The following is a 20,400-nucleotide window of genomic DNA, read 5'->3' on the forward strand; positions in this document are numbered from 1 at the left end:
GTGGCTCGGTCCGGACAACAGAGGACTCTGGCGGCGAGGGGGACTCAGTGCAAAATTTAGGATGCAAACACTGTCCCAGTGCAGCTTTTATTACTGACGGACTGGATGTGGCCCCATTTATCTGTACTTGATCAATGGAGACCCATCTATTGAGTGCCATTACGAAAAAGAGCTATATTATTCCTATACAGCCTATATTAAAGAAGGATGCTATGCAAATATCAAAACAAACCTATAAGTCCCCATAGAAATATTACAGCAATAACAAAGGATGTTTTTTTTTCCCAGTAACATTTTATGCAGTATATTATAGTCTAACAGCCTAATACCACCACCTATACCCAGTATTGCAATATATTGTGTGTGATATTGGCGTTTACCTGTTTAATTGTGCTTTTTGGGCACAAATCTTTTGGTTGTGCTCATGTAAAGGAAGGTAAACCCACTTAAATCTTTATGAGGTAAATTCATTTCACACATCATCACTGTAAGTAGAAGTATAAAAGAAGTATAAAACAGATGTAAGTTATATGGCAATATGATCTTTTGAGGTTTTCCCATAAAATGAAAAAAAGAAAATATAATCTATTTTTTGTTTGTAGTTGTGGTTGTTTGGAGGTAATAGATGAGGCCTACTCACCTTTTTATTTATCATCACCTCACTGCTAACAGCCTAATGCCACTGTCCACACTCAGTATTGCAATATATTATGTTTGGAGGTCAGGGAGATTGGTGGTTACCTGCTTAATCTTTCTTTCTTGGAAATTTGCTCCTTGTTGTGCCCATGGAAATATTATATTATTATTTGTGCCCCTCCCAAATGTACTTGCATAATTGTCATTTGAATTTTCTTCATGATGGCAGCTACTGAAATAGAAACCATAATCATCTGTTGATCGGCTCCTGGCCACTTAGTTCACAGAAGTATTAAACAAAGAGAAGCCAGAAAGGAATTGAACCAATTCAAGTTCCAAAATGGAATAAGTGTTAGAGACAGAAATTGTTCATGAGCACTTGCAAATACCATGTTTTGGTGAGTCCATGTTTATTAAAACTTTATTGTTTTCTTATGTTTCAAAAGCAGTTGCTTATTCTTTTATTTATTTATTCTACATTGTTATGGGGTGAGAGGGATACAGTGAAAGTTAGCAGAGATATTACAGTTGGTTGTTCTAGAGGAGGGTAGGGGTGTGTGTGTGTGTGTGTGCGCATGTGTGTGCGCATGTGCGTGTATGTGTGTGTGTGTGTGTGTGTGTGTGTTTGTTTTCTTGTATCCAGATCTATGCCTTTTTAGGCTGTTATACTAAGAAATGTTACTAAACGGTAAAGCATGATTCTTCTCTGTGTAAATTGTTGGTGATAGTGTAAATTAAATGAATCTCACACAGATGTGATAAACTAATAATTTATACCTTTTAATTGAAGCGATTGTATAAAACATCAGCATTTACTGAGCGGTAACACAATGCAGCTAAAACATATAAACTAAAGTGGTCTCTTTGAAACAAAAATAACGTCCAACATAGATACAATAATCAAAATGATACAAGATGGAAATGAGGTGCAACTAAAGTGCACAAACAAATAAAAAGGTTGCTTTTCCAATATATAGGACATGATTTGTATTCTTTCATTGGTCCACAGCTGTGAGTATATAGTTGGCTACTGTTCCCCATATCATTATCACCAAATCCACAGGACCGCCTCTCTGTGTTGGTCCCTCCAGCCCATGTTTAGGAGCTGCTCTCCTCTTTGCACAGACTGAGCACCTCCTCCATTTTCTTCTGGATGTCCTCCACCCTCTTGGCCCACTTGTCCCGAACCTCGTCTTCATCGTCCTCGGTAACAGCCGTGTACGCCATGAGGGCCATGAGGCCGATGTGGAACAGGTGGCCGAGGTGGGAGCAGCGGTGCTCCATGATCTTGCGGTCGCCATCGCAGTGCTCCAGGTAGACCTTCAGCAGGGGCCGTCCGAACAGCGAGCCGGTGCCCATCACGCCCCGGTAGTACACGTCCAGACTCAGGTCACTCTTGTCTCTCTCGTAAATCCTCTCAAATTCATCCATGTAGCACTGGGCGTTCCCCGGGTCTTTCCTCACCACCGCCACCATGTTGTTGAAGGCACCGTACTGGTGCTTGATGTACTCCTCGTACTTGCCGAAGGTCTCGTTCACTTCGTCGATGCGGATCTGCCTCAGGCACTGACGGTTCTTTTCGGAGATGCTCTCCAGTTTGCTGTGGACCGACTGGAAGTCCTTGTCCATAGGATGGCCCTCCTCGTCCAGCAGGCCCTTGCGAGCCACCCCGACCAGGGAGGAGACGATGCCAAAGAGGGGGTCAATAGAAGAGGCGAAGGAGGACACCTTCTCCACGCAGCACAACACCTTGACTGCAGTCTTCTTGATCTGTCCAGAGTTAGCCATGGCTGCTGCTTTTCCTCTGCCTCCCACCACTCCAAAGGTCCAGACAAGTGAGTCAGGAGGCTGGGAAGATAAAACAGGACCACATATTTTGTAAAACTGGATCCATGCCGTGCCTTGTACCTTCACTTACTGACTACGGTCAATTATAAATCACTTGCAGGTAAAGTAGCCTTTACCCTTTCCAAATACAGTAGGCTAGAGCTTTAACTAAAGGATTGGTATTTGACTCTCAAATGTTGTTTCGCTACAGGCTGTGTCTCAGGTTGCTGAGACCACAACACATGTCACCCTGTCATTTTACACCCTAATTCTTAACGGCAACAGGTGACAGTGAGGCCCGGTGTTAGCCACAAGAGACCACAAAGCTTCAGGAAGTGAGCAGGGGAAGAAAGCTGTAATCGTTCCTCCACAATGTCAGAATTAAGTATTCTGGTAAACATAAAACAAATTAGAGTATTATTTTCAGTTATTAAGGGATGAATATGTAATATATTGTTAATTATAATGAAGTTCTGATCTACGGTACAGGCAAGTATTAAAAAAATCACACAGATCAGCAGTACACTACTACTCTGTGTGACCACAGCCACAGATCACAATTAATCTTATTCATATTTGTGACGTTACTCATCCGTCTTAAGGCTGCTCTGCTGGAAAAATAACTAAGGGACAACAGTGGGTGTGTCTTCATAGCAACACAAGAAAGACTGAAAATAAACAAATGGTTACGGATCTTGGCCTTTGGTCTTTTCCTCTCAAACAGTTCAAATGACCTATAGTGTCCGTTTGACACCTTTAATTAAACTGACGAGGAGCTGCTTTACTTGTTTTTAGTATTCTGCTCTCATTTCCTGATTCCCAGCCATACACATTAGTCAAACATCATGCGCACTTATTTTCCTCTGACTTCCATCTGTCCAAGCTGAATTTGCCATCACACAGAACTCAAACATCCTTGAGGTCACACATTCGAAAGCCCTGAGGCTGTATTTGTGTACTCACCCGAGATAAAACTTTGGTATCCCTCTGTCTACTGCTGACTCTACTGTCCGACCTCCCTGTCCACCATTTTCCTCCCCAGTCAAATAAGGACGGCCCCTTTGTGCCATATAAGGGCAGAGGAACATGGAAGTGACTCATTTTTGCCCTGTGCTGATTGGGTGGGAGCGGGGAGTCTAGCAGATGCACTGCAGCTGCAAACCACACAGGCTGTAATGTAAGCAGGGAAAGGCAGGGCATCCTCTTCATTGTTTTGGTCAAATCATAGCCACACCTTCAAAACCAGTGTGGGTTCACAGACACCACAGAGGTCATGGACAGAGAGACAGAACTTAGTGAAAAAGGCTTCAAATCCAAGACACTGTCCCACTTTATAGAATCGATGCTTTTATGTCCTTACCCTGGAGGTTAATTGTTCTGATGCTTTATTTTGATTTGAATAATAATAAAAAAAACAACTCTATATAAAAGTACTTAAATACTTGGAAGCTATATTTTTCCAGAAGTATAATAGGCATTATTCTATGACATTAAGGGTCATCCTTATTTTATATCCGTATACTATTTAACTGACATCAAATTAAAACAGAAAGGTTTCAGGGTGATGTCTACAGTTGTTCATGAAAGGTCAAAGGTCGTCCTGTTCTTCTGAGACACTTCACGTTTTCTACTTCACCCCAGCCCTCTTTTGACCAATCCCTCCCCATGTTGCATCCCCCCTCGAGTCCCTACCTTTCACTTGGACTCATCTGGTCCGTTTATTTAATTTACAGTGGAGGCATTCCTATTATTACGTAAACTCTGGGTATAGATTATCTATTAACAGCTGACCAAATATTGTTCAATGGACAAGGACAAGACTGTTGTGTAATGTTTGACTTCTCACTCAGTGATAAGAAAGTAAGCGGGAAAACATCTGCAGATTTTTCCATGTGCCCAACACACACACACACACATAATCTCCAGACACACACTCCCTGAGCCCTCCAAGCCGAGCCCTGCTCCTTGTACTCCCCGCTCCCCTACCTCCACCCCAGGTTATCCGAGGAGAGGTATAAAATAAAGTATAAAGCTGGTCTAAAAACATGCATTCCAAGCATTTGTAAAAGCCTCCTGGACACTTTTCCGGTCCAGTGGGACGGTTGCAGATAGTTGATGGCCTGTTGGAGTAATGTCAACTCAAGAGGCTGCCATCTTTATGGACCTGGTCTATCAATCGTTTTTGAGAAAAGACAATATCATCATAGGCTACTGCAAGTAGGATGATGATACTGATTTTTTTTGCACAGTTCAACAAGGACCTAATGAAAATCCTACACACAGAAAAATAAAGGTGCAAACTGGAACTGAAAAAACATTTCTGGTTCCATAAAAAACCTTTCAAAAACCTTTCATATTAAAAGATTCTTAATTCTTTGTTATTGGATGATGGGTGAATGGATAAATGTGGAAAATATACATATATATATATATATATATATATGTATATATATATAATATATATGTATATATAAATATACAAGCGCAGATAAACAAAAACACAATGCATGTGTCTAAGCAAAGGAGTGCAGAACTGGTTCTTTAAAGAACCTTGCACATATTTGTCTTTGTAGCAAATATGCAGCCAGTGTAGTATATGTAGTATGTAGTATTTCAGCAGGAGGAGCCATACTGCTATTAATGAACAGGGATTCAAGTCTTTGCTAGGCCTATGGTGCAAACACTGTTCCGTCATGCTGCTCCCATATTACAAGATGATAAAGCCCTCATACACACTGCTAAACAAATTCATGAGTGGTTTAATAAACACCAGCATGAAGCCAAAATCTTTCCACAGCCGCACTAATCACCAGATCTAAACTTCATCGAACCTTTATGGAAGTTCTAGAGCGAGTGTGAAGTAGATTTCCACCCCTTTCATCCATCAAAAACTGGCAAAAAAAAAGGCTTTCCTTCTTGATTAAATGGTCCAATATCCTCTAAACATAGTTCAGGACTTGTATGAAGCATTACAAGGAGGACTGAAGCTGTTCAGAAGGCAAAGGGACTCTTTATTAGGTACTTGATATTCAGATATCACTGGGTGTTTCTGTTATTTTGTTCCATTAGAACAGCAGGCGAGCTCACTGAGAAGAATAAATAGTCAAAATATGCCAGTCGCACATTCTTAAAATATCCTGTCACATGCAAAAATCTATGAAAGAGGTGTAGATATTGCTGTATCCACTTTTTATGTCAATACCACACCAATTACCTCAACTGATACCAATGTTGTCCTATTGATACCCACCGTAGCTCTGGACAATATTCTGTACAGTTCGTTTGGTTGCATAGAATATAAATAGACCATGTAATATTTGGCTTTCACTGACTGATAAGAAACGCTGTGGGAAAACCGTCACCTACAGTTAACCCACACAGGCAAGCCAGTCCAAAAGCAAGTGATTACGAGTGATAGTAAAGTAATTCTAGTCACCAGATTCAAATTTTGTCCTTCACTGTCTGAACCAGCTTTTTGGTAATGACATTGTGTTATTTGGCACTGTGATACCAAAGCAAACACCAACATAGTGGAGGGTGTGAATCCAAAATGCAAATAAATTCTATTAACTAAACATTTCTCAACCCAGTTCCTTGACATTTTCTTTGAGAGGAAATCAGTTACCATCTAGTCTCTCTATGATGGCATGTGCTTCTGAACAAAGATTTAAAGGACAAGGGTAAAAAAAAATTTAAAAAAAGAATTATCTAATTTTATCCTATTTTTAAGAAATATTGTGAGCTGCAGGGCAGACAGTGTTCACTTTAACGAAACTAATACCACCAAACCCATACATTTATTTAATCTACTGTTGTATCCCAAGTTGTTTGACTGACAGTGGAAAATGTTCCCCACATTGATGATACATAATCGTAACAGAATTAATTCAGGTTTTGTTTTTATTTTATGTTTTATATGACATTATTTTACATTTACTACTGCGCATGTGAAGATGAACAAATCCCACAGCTAGAAACCAGACCAACCCCCCCCCCCCCCCAACTTTCTCTCTCTCTTTCTTTCTCTTTCTTACCACTCTCCCTCTCTTTCCCTGCCTGTCTCTCTCTGTTTCTCTCCTTATCTTCGTCCCTCTCTCTCTGAAATTGGCAAATCTCTCATTAAACATCTGGAATTCGACTATTGTGTTTTTTCACAAACTGTGAAAGATTATGGTAATCTATACAATCGGTCACTCACCTGCTTGTCCTCGCTACACCTCTGATGATTATTGAGTCATCTGTCAGTTTCTCTCTTTCTCTCTCTCTCTCTCTCTTACACACACACACAGTATCGGCCAATATTTTGGACATACTAATCAAATCCACACATAGACTCTGGACACAAACAAATCGGTTGTTTAGTTTCCCTCTTTCTCACACACTAACAGGAAACAAGGAGCTGTTTAAAATCCCTGATTTAAGATCTAAATTCACAGGTGAGTGTAAAATAAAACTATAAATAAGATAAATAAGATAAAACTATAATGGAAAACAATATTTGTCACTTTCACTTAAACATACAGCTTATTAAGTTAGCCAGCTTTCTCTGCTAGCTATGAGTTGAGGCAGTTTACCAATTGGCTAAACCAGGATTTAAATTCAGCTAGCTAACTTTACCAACTGTAACTTTATATTAATGCATGTAGTCCTGCATATCAGTAGAGTATCATAATCTGTCTTTTTGAATCCATTAGGTGAAAGAAAGCTCCTACAGTATCACCTCTGTAATATTTACCATGTTGTCCTTTGTGGTTCGGAGAATCAAACTGGTGTTGAGTAGAGAAAAGTCCTTTGGCCAAATTGTTAACAGTAAGAAAAGATGCAGAGGTGATATGTGTGGGAACTGAGCCCTGTTTCTTTTTACAGGCTTTAAAATTTGGGGTTTGATTCCCTGCACTTCAGAGGAAAACACAACAGTGTGTGTTACTCCACTCTCCATCGTTTGTCTTTTTGATCGGCAGCAGGACCAACGAGTTTGATGGACCTGAGCTGGAACTGCTGAAAAATACATGAAGATATTGTGTTCATGTGGCCAATAACAGCTTGTGAGAAGACAAGATCATGTTCTGCCCTGCATCTAGCGATGACAGTATTGGGAATGATGTGTTTAATTTTGACTTTCAGAAGCGGCAGAGCTACCAATCACGATGAGGAGTTCTGTGGTGTTTGTCCTGGCTGTCAGCTTTGCCATGTTTGGTTTTGGTAAGAAAAAGTCAGTATTCCTTTCATTAATGCCTACTTATTTTTTGTGCAGCTCAGTCAAGTGGGGCTCACTCACTGCTCTCCTGACTTAAAGACTATTGAAGTGGGAGTGAACACTTCATATTCAAATAAAGTAAAATCACAGACACACACACATTACTAAGCATTCAAAACCAGCACCTCCATTACTCCAAAAATCCAAATCTGCTAGTTACTTTCCACCTGTGTGTGTTACAAAGACTCTAAATACTGTGATACAGCAATGTGATAAGGATGTCTGTGTGTGTTTTCTGCTGTTATGTTTCACTTTGTGTTTGTTGTGAACACGGCGGACTGTGTATTCTGAAAGAATGGCGTGATCAGCCACACACACACCCCCTCCCCAACCCACCCCCCTCCCCCCCCTCCCCAACCCACCCACCCAACCAAACGCTCTGACGTTGCACTCAGCTGCTCCCCCATGGCATGTGCCACATCAACATCCCAGGTCGGCTCGCTAGCTATGTCACTTTGTCTCTGTCCCTCCTCTCTCCTCCTCCTCTCCCACTCTCTCTCCCTCAGGCTGCCAGGCTGAAGACGACCACCGCTCGGTTTCAGGTAAACTTCAGCTCACACACGCAGGAACAGCGGACTCATGATTTGGTTCTCGTTTTTGGGATTAGAAAGGTTAAGCCTGCCATTGACAGGCCTCAGAGGGGTGAGCCGAGTTCACCCCCAGCCCGGACTGTCACCTAATTGTTCCCATTTGTTTTTTTTTTTTTTAGCTGTCATACTTTTGTGATGGGAAAATGTTATTTTTTTGAGCAACGTGCAGGTGCATCCTAGCTTGGGAAACAATTAGACTGGAAATGAATATGTATTTAACTTTATTTTATTCTCAACAAATATTTAGTAGATTTACCTTAAATTCAAACTAAATTACACTGCTGTGATATGTTTGTATTTCCTTATCCAGAGTGACTCATGACCCCTGTTGCTGAGTGTAACAGTAGAATAAGTTTAAATTTCTAGACTGCCAACATTACAGGCAACCAATAAGGAGTGCAGGGGTCAAAGCCACAACAGCCACACAAAATATTTGACTGTGCACAGAGAGGAACTAGGTCAAGAAATATGAGCAAAGATTAAAGGTGGAAAAGTTTGTATAATATCTCATATCATGAGCATCATCTTAGTTCCATTTTAGTCAACATTTTAGGCAGTAAAATATGCCAAATTTGTAGAACTTAAATGTGGAAAAAACTACTTCTGGGATTTATACAATCTATACAAACAGGTGTACAGTAAAGCCTATTAACATCAGTATAATAATATCATTCTCTAAATATATCTCAGTAACTAATGTCATTAATAAACAAGTCAGAATAGATGTTTGGATTATAGTCACACATTTTCTGCTGATATTCACTAACCACTTAAATGATTCATTTATATTGACCAGTCTATGACTTGAGTTGTATTCTCCTTGACTTTGCCTTCTCTTGAGCATAGACCCTGTGATCATAACTGAAGAATCAGACATGATAAACAGCACCAAACAAGGCATGCTGAAGATGTTATTCACTGAGCTAATAGTCCTTGTGGGGTGAGTATATTATTGTGGAAAGATAGTGGAAAAGATGCCCCAAACTGATAACATTGATCATATATAATCATAACAATGAATTCTGATGTATGTGTGTCTACATTTCCATTTTATGTTTTATATGACATTAACATTTTACATTTACTATTGTGCATGTGAAGATGAAGAAATCCCACAGCTAGAAGGGTCAAACTTCTACTAATTGCTTCTGGCTATAGGAGAACATAATAAATGTTTGAATGAACTGTCTGACTCAGGATAACTATGTGAATGCTGAAATTCAGTTATATTCCTCTTTAACTTGGACAAACAATTTATCAAAGAATGTCCCTAGATCAACCTACTAAACCTTAATCAAGTCAAGTTTATTTGTGCAGCCCTTGATCACAGATACTGTCTCAAAGGGCTTCACAACACCCACATTATGAAACAATAAAGTGTAATGACACCCCACAACCTTAGACCCTCAATGAGAACAAGGAAAAACTCCCATGAAAACCTGGGAGGTGGCTGATGTTTGTCTGATACATTTACTAGACGGATCCTGCTGAACGTGGCACTGACGCATCTCTCTTATTTGTTAGAACTGTTGGCTTGGGCTACAGCGCCGTTCAGAGACCCGACTATGACGACACATCCAGCCCCGAGTTCCTCAACCCCTCCTGGATGGCGGGCATCCCTGACGGCCGGCCGCTGTCCGAAGTCACCATGCCTGGGACCCACAACACCATGGCCCTGTATGGCGGGGCCTTCGCCGAGTGCCAGTCCTGGAGCCTGGCGTCCCAGCTCCGCGCCGGCGTCCGCTTCCTGGACGTCCGCGTGCGTCACTTCAGGGGGAACCTGACCATCCACCACGGGGTGTCCTACCAGCGGGCGCACTTCGGCCACGTGCTGGAGGGCGTGACCGACTTCCTGCGCGAGCACCCGAGCGAGACCGTGCTGATGCGTCTGAAGGAGGAGTTCAGCGAGACGTACGACATCTACGGCGCCGTGGTGAGCTACATCCACAGCTACGCCCACTGGGACCTGCTGTGGCACAGCCGGCTCACCCCCACCATGGGCCAGGCCCGAGGGAAGCTCATTGTCCTGCAAGACTTTTCTGGGCCAGATTTGGGAATGCGATATGGTTCCCTGGACATAGCCGATGACTGGAAGGTATGAAAGCTTTCTAACTCTGATAATATCCTCAATATTGACCACAAATGCTGTTTAGAGATTAAAAGGTTGCTGTTCCCTATAGGTTCCCACACTCCTGCATATGAAAGAGAAATGGCAAAGCGTGAACGAACACCTGGAGGCCGCACCGGTGGGAAACAAGGCCCACATCTTTCTCACCTACGCCAGTGGCGCTGGTGTGTTTGCCTACCCCAATGCCGTCGCACAGCGAATCAATACAAGACTGTACGACTACTTGAGGGCCAAGATGGACCAAAAGCAGCGCTTTGGAATCATAACCATGGACTTCCCAGCTGCTCCTCTCATTCAACTAATCATTGACTTCAACTAAAAGAGGACGCAAACAGAGGACAGGCCTCTAACTCAATTCTTAGCCAGACAAGTTTGAAATACATAACTTATTCACTAAGAAATAAGATCAAACAGTTAATTAATTTCAGTTCATGGTGTTCTCATCCCATGACCTTACACTAGTTGAATTGTTAGCGCTGTCTGAGCCAGAATCATGCACTTGCCCAGAGGGAATAGTAGATTGATCAGTGACACTACAATCAATCAGTACGTGTCCTTTTACGGCAACAAAATGAAAACTGAATAGAGAATGTACTTCTAGAAACATGTTTTCACTTTTGGTGAAAGGCACATGATGAAGCCACACCCACAAACCAAATGGAAATGGAGCGATTGTGTGTAATTTCCTGGCAAAGTTGTCATTTCAAGTTTAGTGCCTGCTAAAAGGTGATGCATTTGAAACCACGACCCATTACTGTGGACACAAAACACAATGGTGAAGTGTTGCCTCAATGAAATGAACATGATTAAATGTATCATTGACTCGAGGTATTGGCAACTAAATATTTGTCATACAAATCTAAAAATAAATCAAAAAGTATACTTGGTAAACTGGCAACATGTGGAGTTTGAGTATAAACCTCAAGAAGAATATGTTTAGTAAAAAACGGCTGCCTTTCGTGTCAGAATGGCTGTTTTCACACACAAATGGTGGTTTGTCCATTGGTTAAGTCAACTGTTAATTGTTAAGCTTTAAAAAATAAATAGTATCAGTTTACCATCCCACTGGAGAAAATCAACACCAGCCTGAGACCTGACCTGATATTGACTTTGTAGAGGTTTTGTCGTGCTGCATCTCTTTGCATGGGTATCACGATTAAGATGGTTTTCAACAACCACCTCTCCCAATTCAATAAGCTTTTTTTCAATAAGCACATTCTTACTGGAGTCAAAAATGTCAGATCATATCACCCTGATTTTAGCATCTTCACATATGGGTTACCTGTTACTTTTAGAAATGATTTTAAGTTTTATTTAGTTAAATGTAGAAGCATTTACAGGGCCACACAATACAGACATATAATACACATATAATACACATTATAATTATATTTTATTAATTGTCCTTCACCTCACATTTTACGTTTTACTTTTGTTTCTTGCTTTGCTTTTATGTTTCTTGTTTTGCTTACATCTTGCTTTTACTGTTGATTTTGACTTTTGTTTTTATTCTTTGTCAAGCACTTTGCAGGAGAGGTTTGCAAGAGAGTGCAAGTGGAAATGAAAAAAACATCATGGGGCTGGATCCTGGCCAAAAACATATCTTGACACTTCAGATAGCAATAAATGATATTATCATAATTTCCTCTCAGTCAGAGTAACACAGAGAAGGTAGAGGATATTGTGAAACAGTTAAAAAAAATAAAATGATGAAATGGTTTGGCTTGAAGTAACATGTCTTAACATCCTGCTTGAACACCAAAGGATGTTACTGTTGGCACGTTGCAAATGAACTGCAAACATGCCAACAGTGACAGCAGATATCACACACACACACACACACACACACACACACACACACACACACACAGTCTCACAGGTACCATTACACTCATTCAATGAATCCTGGAAAAAGCCCTGAGAAGACAGACAGGTAAGGCAGTAAAGTATCTACATGCAGAACTGTTGATGCATACTGCTGCTGCAGCTCCTCTTCTTTTAGGTAATGGATATTTTCATGACACACTTCCTACTTTCTTTACCTCAGGTATTAAGCAGAAAACACAGATGGAATCCCGGGAGCGAAGGACAACACAGCTTTCAATAGTCGGTTAGTTCTTTTCTCCAGCATGTTCATGCCTGCCTCCTGCTGCATTGTATTTGTATTTGTATTAGAGTTATACTAATCCTTGACCCACCCACCCCCCCTCTCCTCCTTCTTACAGTTGTGGCGAATATTATTTGGTGGATGGTTATGATCGCAGCTATTGGACTGGGTAGGTTTACTTTTGTTTAAGCCCTGCAGATAATGTTACCATATGATATTACTTTATTTTTTTCTTTTTCATCTGTTTTTTGTGTCTAACTTGATGATCACATATTATATTTGTTATTCTCGCATCTTAGGGGCGACGCGTCTGAACAGCTGTCCTGTGCAGCCCACCATCCCCATCTACCTGATAGGGCTGGGACTGTCCAGCCTGCTCTCTCTGTGTCTGACCTACATCTACATGTCGACGAAGCAGGGCTGCCTCCGCAGCTTCACCTCCGCCTGCATCTCCATCCTGCACATCTTCAGCTTCTGCTGGTTCATTTCAGGTAAGACAGCTGGGAGAGAGCAAGGAAGCTGACTGAAAGTTTATAAATGGCCTTTCTTTCAAGGTTTCTGACCAGTGAATTTATTTCTAGCACAAAAAAGCCAATAAATGAAGACTCAAACCTCTATACATTGTACATTCCTGGGTGTTGTAAGAACCAGGGTAGTTTGGGATTTTCCATTAGTATTTTTTTTTTTTTACAAATATGTTTTTAATTTTTATTTCAATTTCAGTTCAGTTTTAGTTTTTTTTGTTGTTGTTGTTTTCAGCATGGGTCTGGTAGTTTTAGTTTATTTATATATGTATTTTTTGCATAAGTTTAGCTTTAGTTTTTATTTGGTTTCAGTTCTAGTTTTAGTATTTTTTTTTCCAAATTTATTTACATGCATTTTTCAATTAGCATTCAGTAAAAATAGCCAAAACTTCTTAGCCCAAAATTGAAAGATGAAACAAAAAAAGTTTGATGGATGTTTTTATTTCATTCTAGTTGGTTTTGCTAGTAGGCCAGATTGGGTTTTTTTCACAGGGTCTTGTTTTAATTTTTATTTCAGTTTATGGCAGTGTTTTTTTAACACTAATAACCTTGGGAGGAACTTAGGGATGGGATAAATTCTTTCTTTTCAAATCAACTTAAATCTTTTATACTATACATCTGTGCCAAACCTCTGTAAAACACTGCCTATAAACACTGAGCAAAGTTCAGTATTTACAGACATACAGTATGTATAACATGCTCTGATGGATCTGTCTGTCTGTACCTGCAGGCTCTGTGTGGATTTATGAAATTTACGCTCCCAGCTACACAGCAGGGGAAGATCGATACTGCCAGAAAACCGTCTACCAGTTTGCCTTCTTCCTCACCAGTCTGTGCTGGTTTCTTGTGATTCTCATGTTCTTCTTCGCCGGCTGCTACGCCCTCCTGTTCTGCCATAAACTGCTATTTGGGATAAGAGGTTTGTCCCACGTGCACGAAACCTCCTACGGCGGGACGAGTGAAGTTCAGGGACACAGCGCCACTGGGCCATGAGAGTGAGGTCGTCTCTTCCTGGTCTACTAATGTCTGAGCAATTTCCCTTTAGTTCACAATGATTTTGACAGTAATGTATTCAACATTTTGACAATGATGATGTTGATTCTGCTGCTGCTGCTGCTGAGGATTAGGCCTACTATATTATCAATAGAAGTAGTAGCAGCAGCAGCAAGTAAAGTTATTTTTTAAGCAGCAGATAAAAAATAATGTAAGTAGGCCTGTTAGTGGAAATGTATGTCTTTGAGTGGTTCAGTGATGTAACGTTCTCCAAGGAGATGATACAAGCTGATATGTGATTTCCTGTAAATAATGTCTATGAGAAATTTGTGCTCAAAACAACCAAAAATATTTTTTCTTCAGTCTTCCTATAAACACTTAGAGAAAGAGAGCTGCACTTTACTCTGCGATGCAACATTTTGATTAGCATTTGTTAGAGGACTTGAGATGCTTCTATACAATGTTCTGCTGCTTTTTCTTTACCATTAGCATGCTAGCAAATTCAAAAAATGGCCGCAGTAAATTAGGGGAAGTACTGTGATAAAATCTGTTTGACTGCAGTTATATTTCATCACTAGCATTAACCAATACAGTCCCCACTGTTCAACTTGCTTAACTCCCACTCTTTTATAATCAGAAGAAGAAGTCAATAACTGAGCTCAGATAAACTTTCCATTCTGTTATTATGGGAAAGGGCAAACATAAATTAACAGCAGTCTAATTTAGGTAGACGGCTCCAAGATCTGTTGAAGTATCACATCGCTTTCACACACCACTACCACATCACACACTTTCTGCTTCCACCACAGTCTGCTGCAAAGACAATCACATGGCCGACATTTGAGCCAATGGGAGATGGTGAGCTAGTAAATAATAATTTACAATCAGCTTACACTGCTTCAGTATTGAGAAGGAGAATAAATTGTTACTAGAATCGTCTGTGTATTATATCTAAAATCAGTCTTCTTTTCTTCTATATTGTATTGAACATGTTTCTGTAACATTTCTAATGCATTGCCTAAAGGAAGTTTTAGCTCATGTGTATTCACTCTTCACAGTTTCAAAGTTTGCAGACTGTATACGTTTTGACTACATTTAAAATTTCCTCATGTAAGCTACATGCACTACTATCCATTACAATGACCATGTATTTGCTTTCTGCCCATACATTTTATTTGTTTTTTGATTGCCATATATTGCCATTTTATACGCTATAGTGAGAGGTTTTTCTGAGCACATATTGTCCTCCATTCACGATATGAAATGGAAGAATAAATGTGTTCAGAAAAAAACAGACAGTGCAAAACAACTGACTGTATGCCGCTTATGTGGACATTTAGGCTTGTGAAAACTTGTGAATTGTGCATCTGGTCCTCCAGTGGTGCAGTTGTGTCCCTCTGTGCTCATTCTGTGGTTGTAAAACAAACTGAATAGATTTCTCATGCTTCACCACAGTGCAAGACAGCACCCATCATGCTGTTCAAGGAAGGATGTGCAGTCATAGTCAGAGTAACTTTCATCGTTTGCTAAGATTGTAATGTATGATAACAATGGATTGCACAATGTTGTATGATAATAAAAGGTTTCTGACTGATTTGCATGATTTAATTATAAAAATAGAGGGGAGGCAATATTTTATTCCATCTAATTGATGTTTGCAAGGAATCCTGGGTGCTATAATAGAGAAACTCCTAAAGATTGGCTACTTGTGTTGCGCGCGCACACACACACACACACACGCACACACACACACACACACACACACACGTTTTTTTGTTTTTTTTTTAATAATAAATAATAATAATAATAAGACGAAGGATTAGGAGTGCGGATTTAAATTCAGGCTTCCGTCGGGACTCCTATTTCAGCCGGTGTGGTCCTTTTGCGTCACAGCCGCTCAAGTGTCACGCTTTCATTTCGCGTTTGCTCTGTTTTCTGTGGTAGCTTGTTAGCTTAGCCTGTCACTCAGGATGAGAAACTGCATCAGTTAATGTGTCGCGTATGCTACATGATAGATGCTTAAAGAGCAGTTGACAGCCGCTCTGCCGATACAGAAGTTACATCTCACTGTTGCTGATTTTTGTGAACGAAGCAGCTCTTGTGTTGAGTAATGATGTGGAGCTCAGGCCGCCGTGTCCTTCAGGAGCTGCTAACACACCCTGCTGTCAGGAGTTTCTCTCAGACGGCTGTGAAGGTGAGTGCTGGGGGAAATGTTAAGAAAATGAGCCTGGCACAGCGGTCACTGTGTTGGACAGAGGAGGTGCACAACCTGCAGCCAGCGGTGCCAGCGTGACGTTGCTGCGCAGGCCAGAGGAACGTGTCAGCTGTAGAGTAATGGAGTAAATTGTTCTTCCAGTTACAGGCCTGAAGTGTATGGATTAGATGAAATTGTAATAATTCCCGTGGCAAGTTACTGGATGACCATAATCTAAACTCTGAAACGTCTTAAATAGTAAGATCTAAACTCAAGACCTTACACGTTCTACAGCATTTAATTTCTAACTTTACATCAACAGGTCCTTGGTTAAATTATACCTTGAAATTGAGAAATGCAGTTCTCATTGCACTGGACCTTTAAATTAACTTCTACAGGTCTTAAAAATGTCTTTGTACACAAACCTGCTGTATTTTCTTACAGATCTACAGTTGTTTTCATTTTAATGTTTATTTAATTTGCAACATTGGTCTCATATTACATTAACTGGCATTCAAAAGAGATTAAACTCCTAACTAACTACATTTTAAGTAGATGAAACTTAAGACACCCTGCATGAGATCTTCAGTATAGTCTTCCTTTGCCAGAGAGCCACTATAAGGAGGCGAGCAATAATCCACACCAAATAAATTAGTTGGATGTTTTTGTCATGCCATGATTAAATGTAATAGTTTGTCTTATTTCACATAGACTTTGATAGCAGACGTATAACTGTGTGAGAACATTTCTGGCCCCTTGTGTTTTTCCCACAGAACACAGTTGTGGTGGAGCGCTGGTGGCAGGTGCCTCTCTCCAAAGAAGGCAGTCCGCCAAGGCTGTACCCCCGAAGACACAGAGTGTACCGGGTGGTGGAGAACACCACACACAGCCCCAAGGACAAGATGGAGCTCATCCTCACACAGACCGTGGACAGTGAGTCCCTCCAACGCTCCATTGTTATTTAAGATCAAGTGAACGCAACTTACAAGTGAAACTGACCATCAACTAACAAAAGTGACCATCATGGAAAGCTATTATTAGGGACTGTGTTTATCAGACTTGTCAGAGAGGGAGTACTAAATTTATCCATAGATGATAAATACTTTGAAATTCATTTTAATCTTTTTTTCATGGCTAAGCTCAAACGATGTACACTCATGGAAATCCGTTTGTTTGCTCCGGCAGGGCTTGGCGGGCGAGGAGACACTGTGTTTGTGAAGAAGTCCATTGGCCGAAACAAGCTGCTGCCCCAAGGCCTGGCAGTATATCCATCGCCGGAAAACAAACAGATGTTTGCTGAGGAATTACGAGTGTGTACTGCACTTTAATGCTTTTCTTTAACTTCCCCCAGGTATTATATTGTGGCATTTTGCTTATTTTCTCCAAACTCATCTGTCATTATCCATAGCTTTTGCACGAGGGGAGGCCAGAGGACAGAGTCCAAACACGCACCGGACAACTAGTGAGTGTTTCTCTACTGAAGATATTTGATATTTATTCTTTTTTTCAAATATTTTTATCGCTACTTGACAGAGTAATCAAACAAACATCAAGAGAATGACGGACTAGCAGTTGTCAGTCATCTAACAAAGGTGTCTGTGTGTTTGCAGACAGTGGAGTTCCTCAAACGCTCGGAGTTGAAGATTCAGAAAATGCCCTCAGTTGAATACTCGCTGACTAAAGAGATTGTTTGCAGACAGTTACTCAAGAAGGTATGACTGTCTTCTATAAATGTTTGAGCTTTATTGTCTTCATTTTATCCCTTAATTTCTCATATACTAACTATTAAAATGTCATAACATTAAAAAAACCTTCCTGACGGTTTGACATCAAGTTACGGCACTGCTGCTAAACATTTAAAATGCATTGATTTTTCTTTATGATGTGATTCATTGAATTTTGTAATTTTTTTTTCCTTAGTTGGGAGTTGTTGTGCCACCTCATGCGTTGAGACTTCCAGATGAGCCAATCAGCAATTTAGGAGATTACTGGTGTGAGGTTACGGTAAGAGAAAAATGGAAAATGCATATAATTTTGTCATCAAACATTTGGAGCATACCTTTGACATCTGTAGCACACACTATTGTTGCCTTTTAGTTGTTTGCTGGCTTTGGAAAAAAGAAATTGATTCAGAACTATTTAATTTAAGCTGACATAACACTGGGTTATGTCCAAAAAAAATGGCTCACAAAGCAGTAGCAGTGGCTGTTGATCTGCCAAAAAAGACCGTTCAGTTTCCATGTTGCGTTCCCTTCCAGGTTAATGGAATAAACACCGTGCGTATCCCCATGTCGCTGGTGCCATATGAAGACCCTTCTGCAAGTTTTCAGCAAATACTGAAAAAACAAAGGCAGGAGCAAGCAAACGCAGCAGCTTCAGAAGCAGTCAGACCTGCTGCTGAGGAGGAGGAGGAGGAGGAAGCTGTTTTGAAGGCAGTTTCTGAGGTGGGAGGGGAACCTGAGGCTGTTCAAGAGGCTGCGACTTCTCTTGCTGGTGAGGCCTCAGCTCCTCCAGAGGCAGCCGCTGCACCGGGAGCCGCTGCTGCTGAGGAAACGGCAGCATCTCCCGAGGCCTCAGCTCCTCCAGAGGCAGCCGCTGCTGCTGAGGAAACGGCAGCATCTCCTGAGGCTTCAGCGACTCCACAGACAAGTCAGGACACAGCAGTACCGCCGGGTGATACCCCGAAAAAAGATTAAAGGGACATTGTGAAATTTAAACTCCAAATGAAGATCTCCATAGAACTACAGTGGACTTTGGTAACTGTTTACCTCCGTTACACAGTGTGATTAAAGATGCATAAGAACAGTCATTAAAGTGTAGTTATTTAAAAGAAAAAATGACTTTGATGATTGTAGGACAAATGTTTTAGCAGGTCTTAATCAACAGGTCTTTGTGTTCGTCTTTCACTCAGTGGATCGTGATGAAGTTGTGGACATGCCAATTAATTAAAAAAAAGTCTGAAGGGGATCTAATAACGGGTAGAAAAATATGAACAGATTTTTTCATGCAATCTTTGGGATCACTCAGAACATCCAGTATAGATGTTTTTGGTATCATTGCAAAGAAAAGTTATTTTTCATTTGACTTTTCTTGCATTTCAATAAGATGGACATATACTGTTGCTCTTATAAGTGACTCTCCCAATCCCGTTGCCTCTTTATGGGTTTACTTTGACCTTAAAGTCGAGATGAAACGGCATTTCGAGAGTATCTAACTTCCGTATCGTGACGTATTTCCGAGTGAAACAGGAAAGACAGGCGGGACATAACGTTGGGAGGAATTTGATTTGAACGTTGAAAAGTGGGTGTGTCATAACACCCGAAGACACACCGAAGTACCATGCTGTTGCTAGCTAGCTAACTAATGAATCTTAGCCTCTTAGCTCTGTGCGCTAAAAGTTGAAGATTGATTGATGGGTGGATGTCATGATATTATTGGTTGAAATTAGTTACGGGCATGCTTACGTAAGCACACGGCATATTTTGTTTTACAGGAAGAAAACATGATTGAATTTTGATATAAGAATACAATGAAATTGATTTTGGGTATTTTTTTTGGCATCTATTGTTAAATAGGTGCACAGTATGACCAGGGATGTGATCTAAAAGGGTTAAAAAGGCATTTTTCATTTCATCTCGTCTTTAAGGAATGTCAGATAAAAAAAATCCAACTGCGGGAGACTTTATAGGACCCTGTGGTTTCATGTTGGTGAGCTATACCATCTTCCATGTAAACCCTTTAAAGGAAAACTACAGTGGGATCAACTTTTTTTCTGTAATACCAGCATCATTATGATACTAATGTGATTCAGACAAAGCAACACAGCCAGGAAAGGAAAACAAATCAATTTTAACTGCACAACACACACAAACAAAAGTAAAGGGTAAACATGAAGGTCTTTTCCAGTATTGCCATTAGATATGCTCGTCACTGAGTTTGTCATCTCAGTGCTTAATACAGTTTTACACCTTCTTGGCATACTTTTGGTCAAACCCTCCTTCAGGTCGATGTTGGTACCTGGGTGTACTGGAGTTTTTCCAGGATACTGACATGTAGCCCAGCCACGGAGTGATGTGTGTATCTGACTTATGATATTCCCATCAAGGTAGTCTGCTTATTATAAAGGGCTTTAATCAGACAATTT

General features: G+C 40.6%; 3 protein-coding genes and 1 pseudogene across 5 annotated transcripts; 3 read left to right on the plus strand and 1 right to left on the minus strand.

The window, feature by feature from the left end:
* Positions 1–1,392: 1,392 nt before the first annotated feature.
* Positions 1,393–3,508, minus strand: LOC139927782 (protein rapunzel pseudogene; annotated as a pseudogene). The gene is made up of 2 exons (XR_013507518.1): positions 3,427–3,508; positions 1,393–2,484 (listed from the first exon to the last, which is right to left on the minus strand). The product of XR_013507518.1 is annotated as a protein rapunzel pseudogene (transcript).
* A 5,701-nt stretch (positions 3,509–9,209) lies between these two features.
* LOC139927784 (1-phosphatidylinositol phosphodiesterase) lies at positions 9,210–10,757 on the plus strand. The gene is made up of 3 exons (XM_071920063.2): positions 9,210–9,250; positions 9,835–10,405; positions 10,491–10,757. Exons 1-3 carry the CDS (start codon positions 9,210–9,212, stop codon positions 10,755–10,757), a joined length of 879 nt encoding a protein of 292 aa, XP_071776164.1.
* Positions 10,758–12,282: 1,525 nt separating this feature from the next.
* LOC139925000 (transmembrane protein 272-like) lies at positions 12,283–15,656 on the plus strand. The gene is made up of 5 exons (XM_078290456.1): positions 12,283–12,371; positions 12,486–12,548; positions 12,664–12,714; positions 12,845–13,036; positions 13,800–15,656. Exons 2-5 carry the CDS (start codon positions 12,506–12,508, stop codon positions 14,060–14,062), a joined length of 549 nt encoding a protein of 182 aa, XP_078146582.1. The 5' UTR covers positions 12,283–12,371; positions 12,486–12,505; the 3' UTR covers positions 14,063–15,656.
* A 338-nt stretch (positions 15,657–15,994) lies between these two features.
* On the plus strand, positions 15,995–19,084 carry mrpl9 (mitochondrial ribosomal protein L9). 2 transcript variants are annotated; one of them, XM_078290399.1, is made up of 8 exons: positions 15,995–16,256; positions 17,030–17,189; positions 17,442–17,566; positions 17,665–17,718; positions 17,867–17,968; positions 18,177–18,260; positions 18,515–18,754; positions 18,827–19,084. In XM_078290399.1, exons 1-8 carry the CDS (start codon positions 16,173–16,175, stop codon positions 18,950–18,952), a joined length of 975 nt encoding a protein of 324 aa, XP_078146525.1. In that variant the 5' UTR covers positions 15,995–16,172; the 3' UTR covers positions 18,953–19,084. The 2 variants fall into 2 exon arrangements, with proteins under 2 accessions (XP_078146525.1, XP_071772343.2); XM_071916242.2 differs by having other exon boundaries at positions 18,515–19,084.
* The last annotated feature ends 1,316 nt before the right edge of the window (positions 19,085–20,400 follow it).

This window comes from Centroberyx gerrardi, chromosome 19 (assembly GCF_048128805.1).
Source record: "Centroberyx gerrardi isolate f3 chromosome 19, fCenGer3.hap1.cur.20231027, whole genome shotgun sequence".
In the NCBI taxonomy this organism is placed as follows: domain Eukaryota; kingdom Metazoa; phylum Chordata; class Actinopteri; order Beryciformes; family Berycidae; genus Centroberyx; species Centroberyx gerrardi.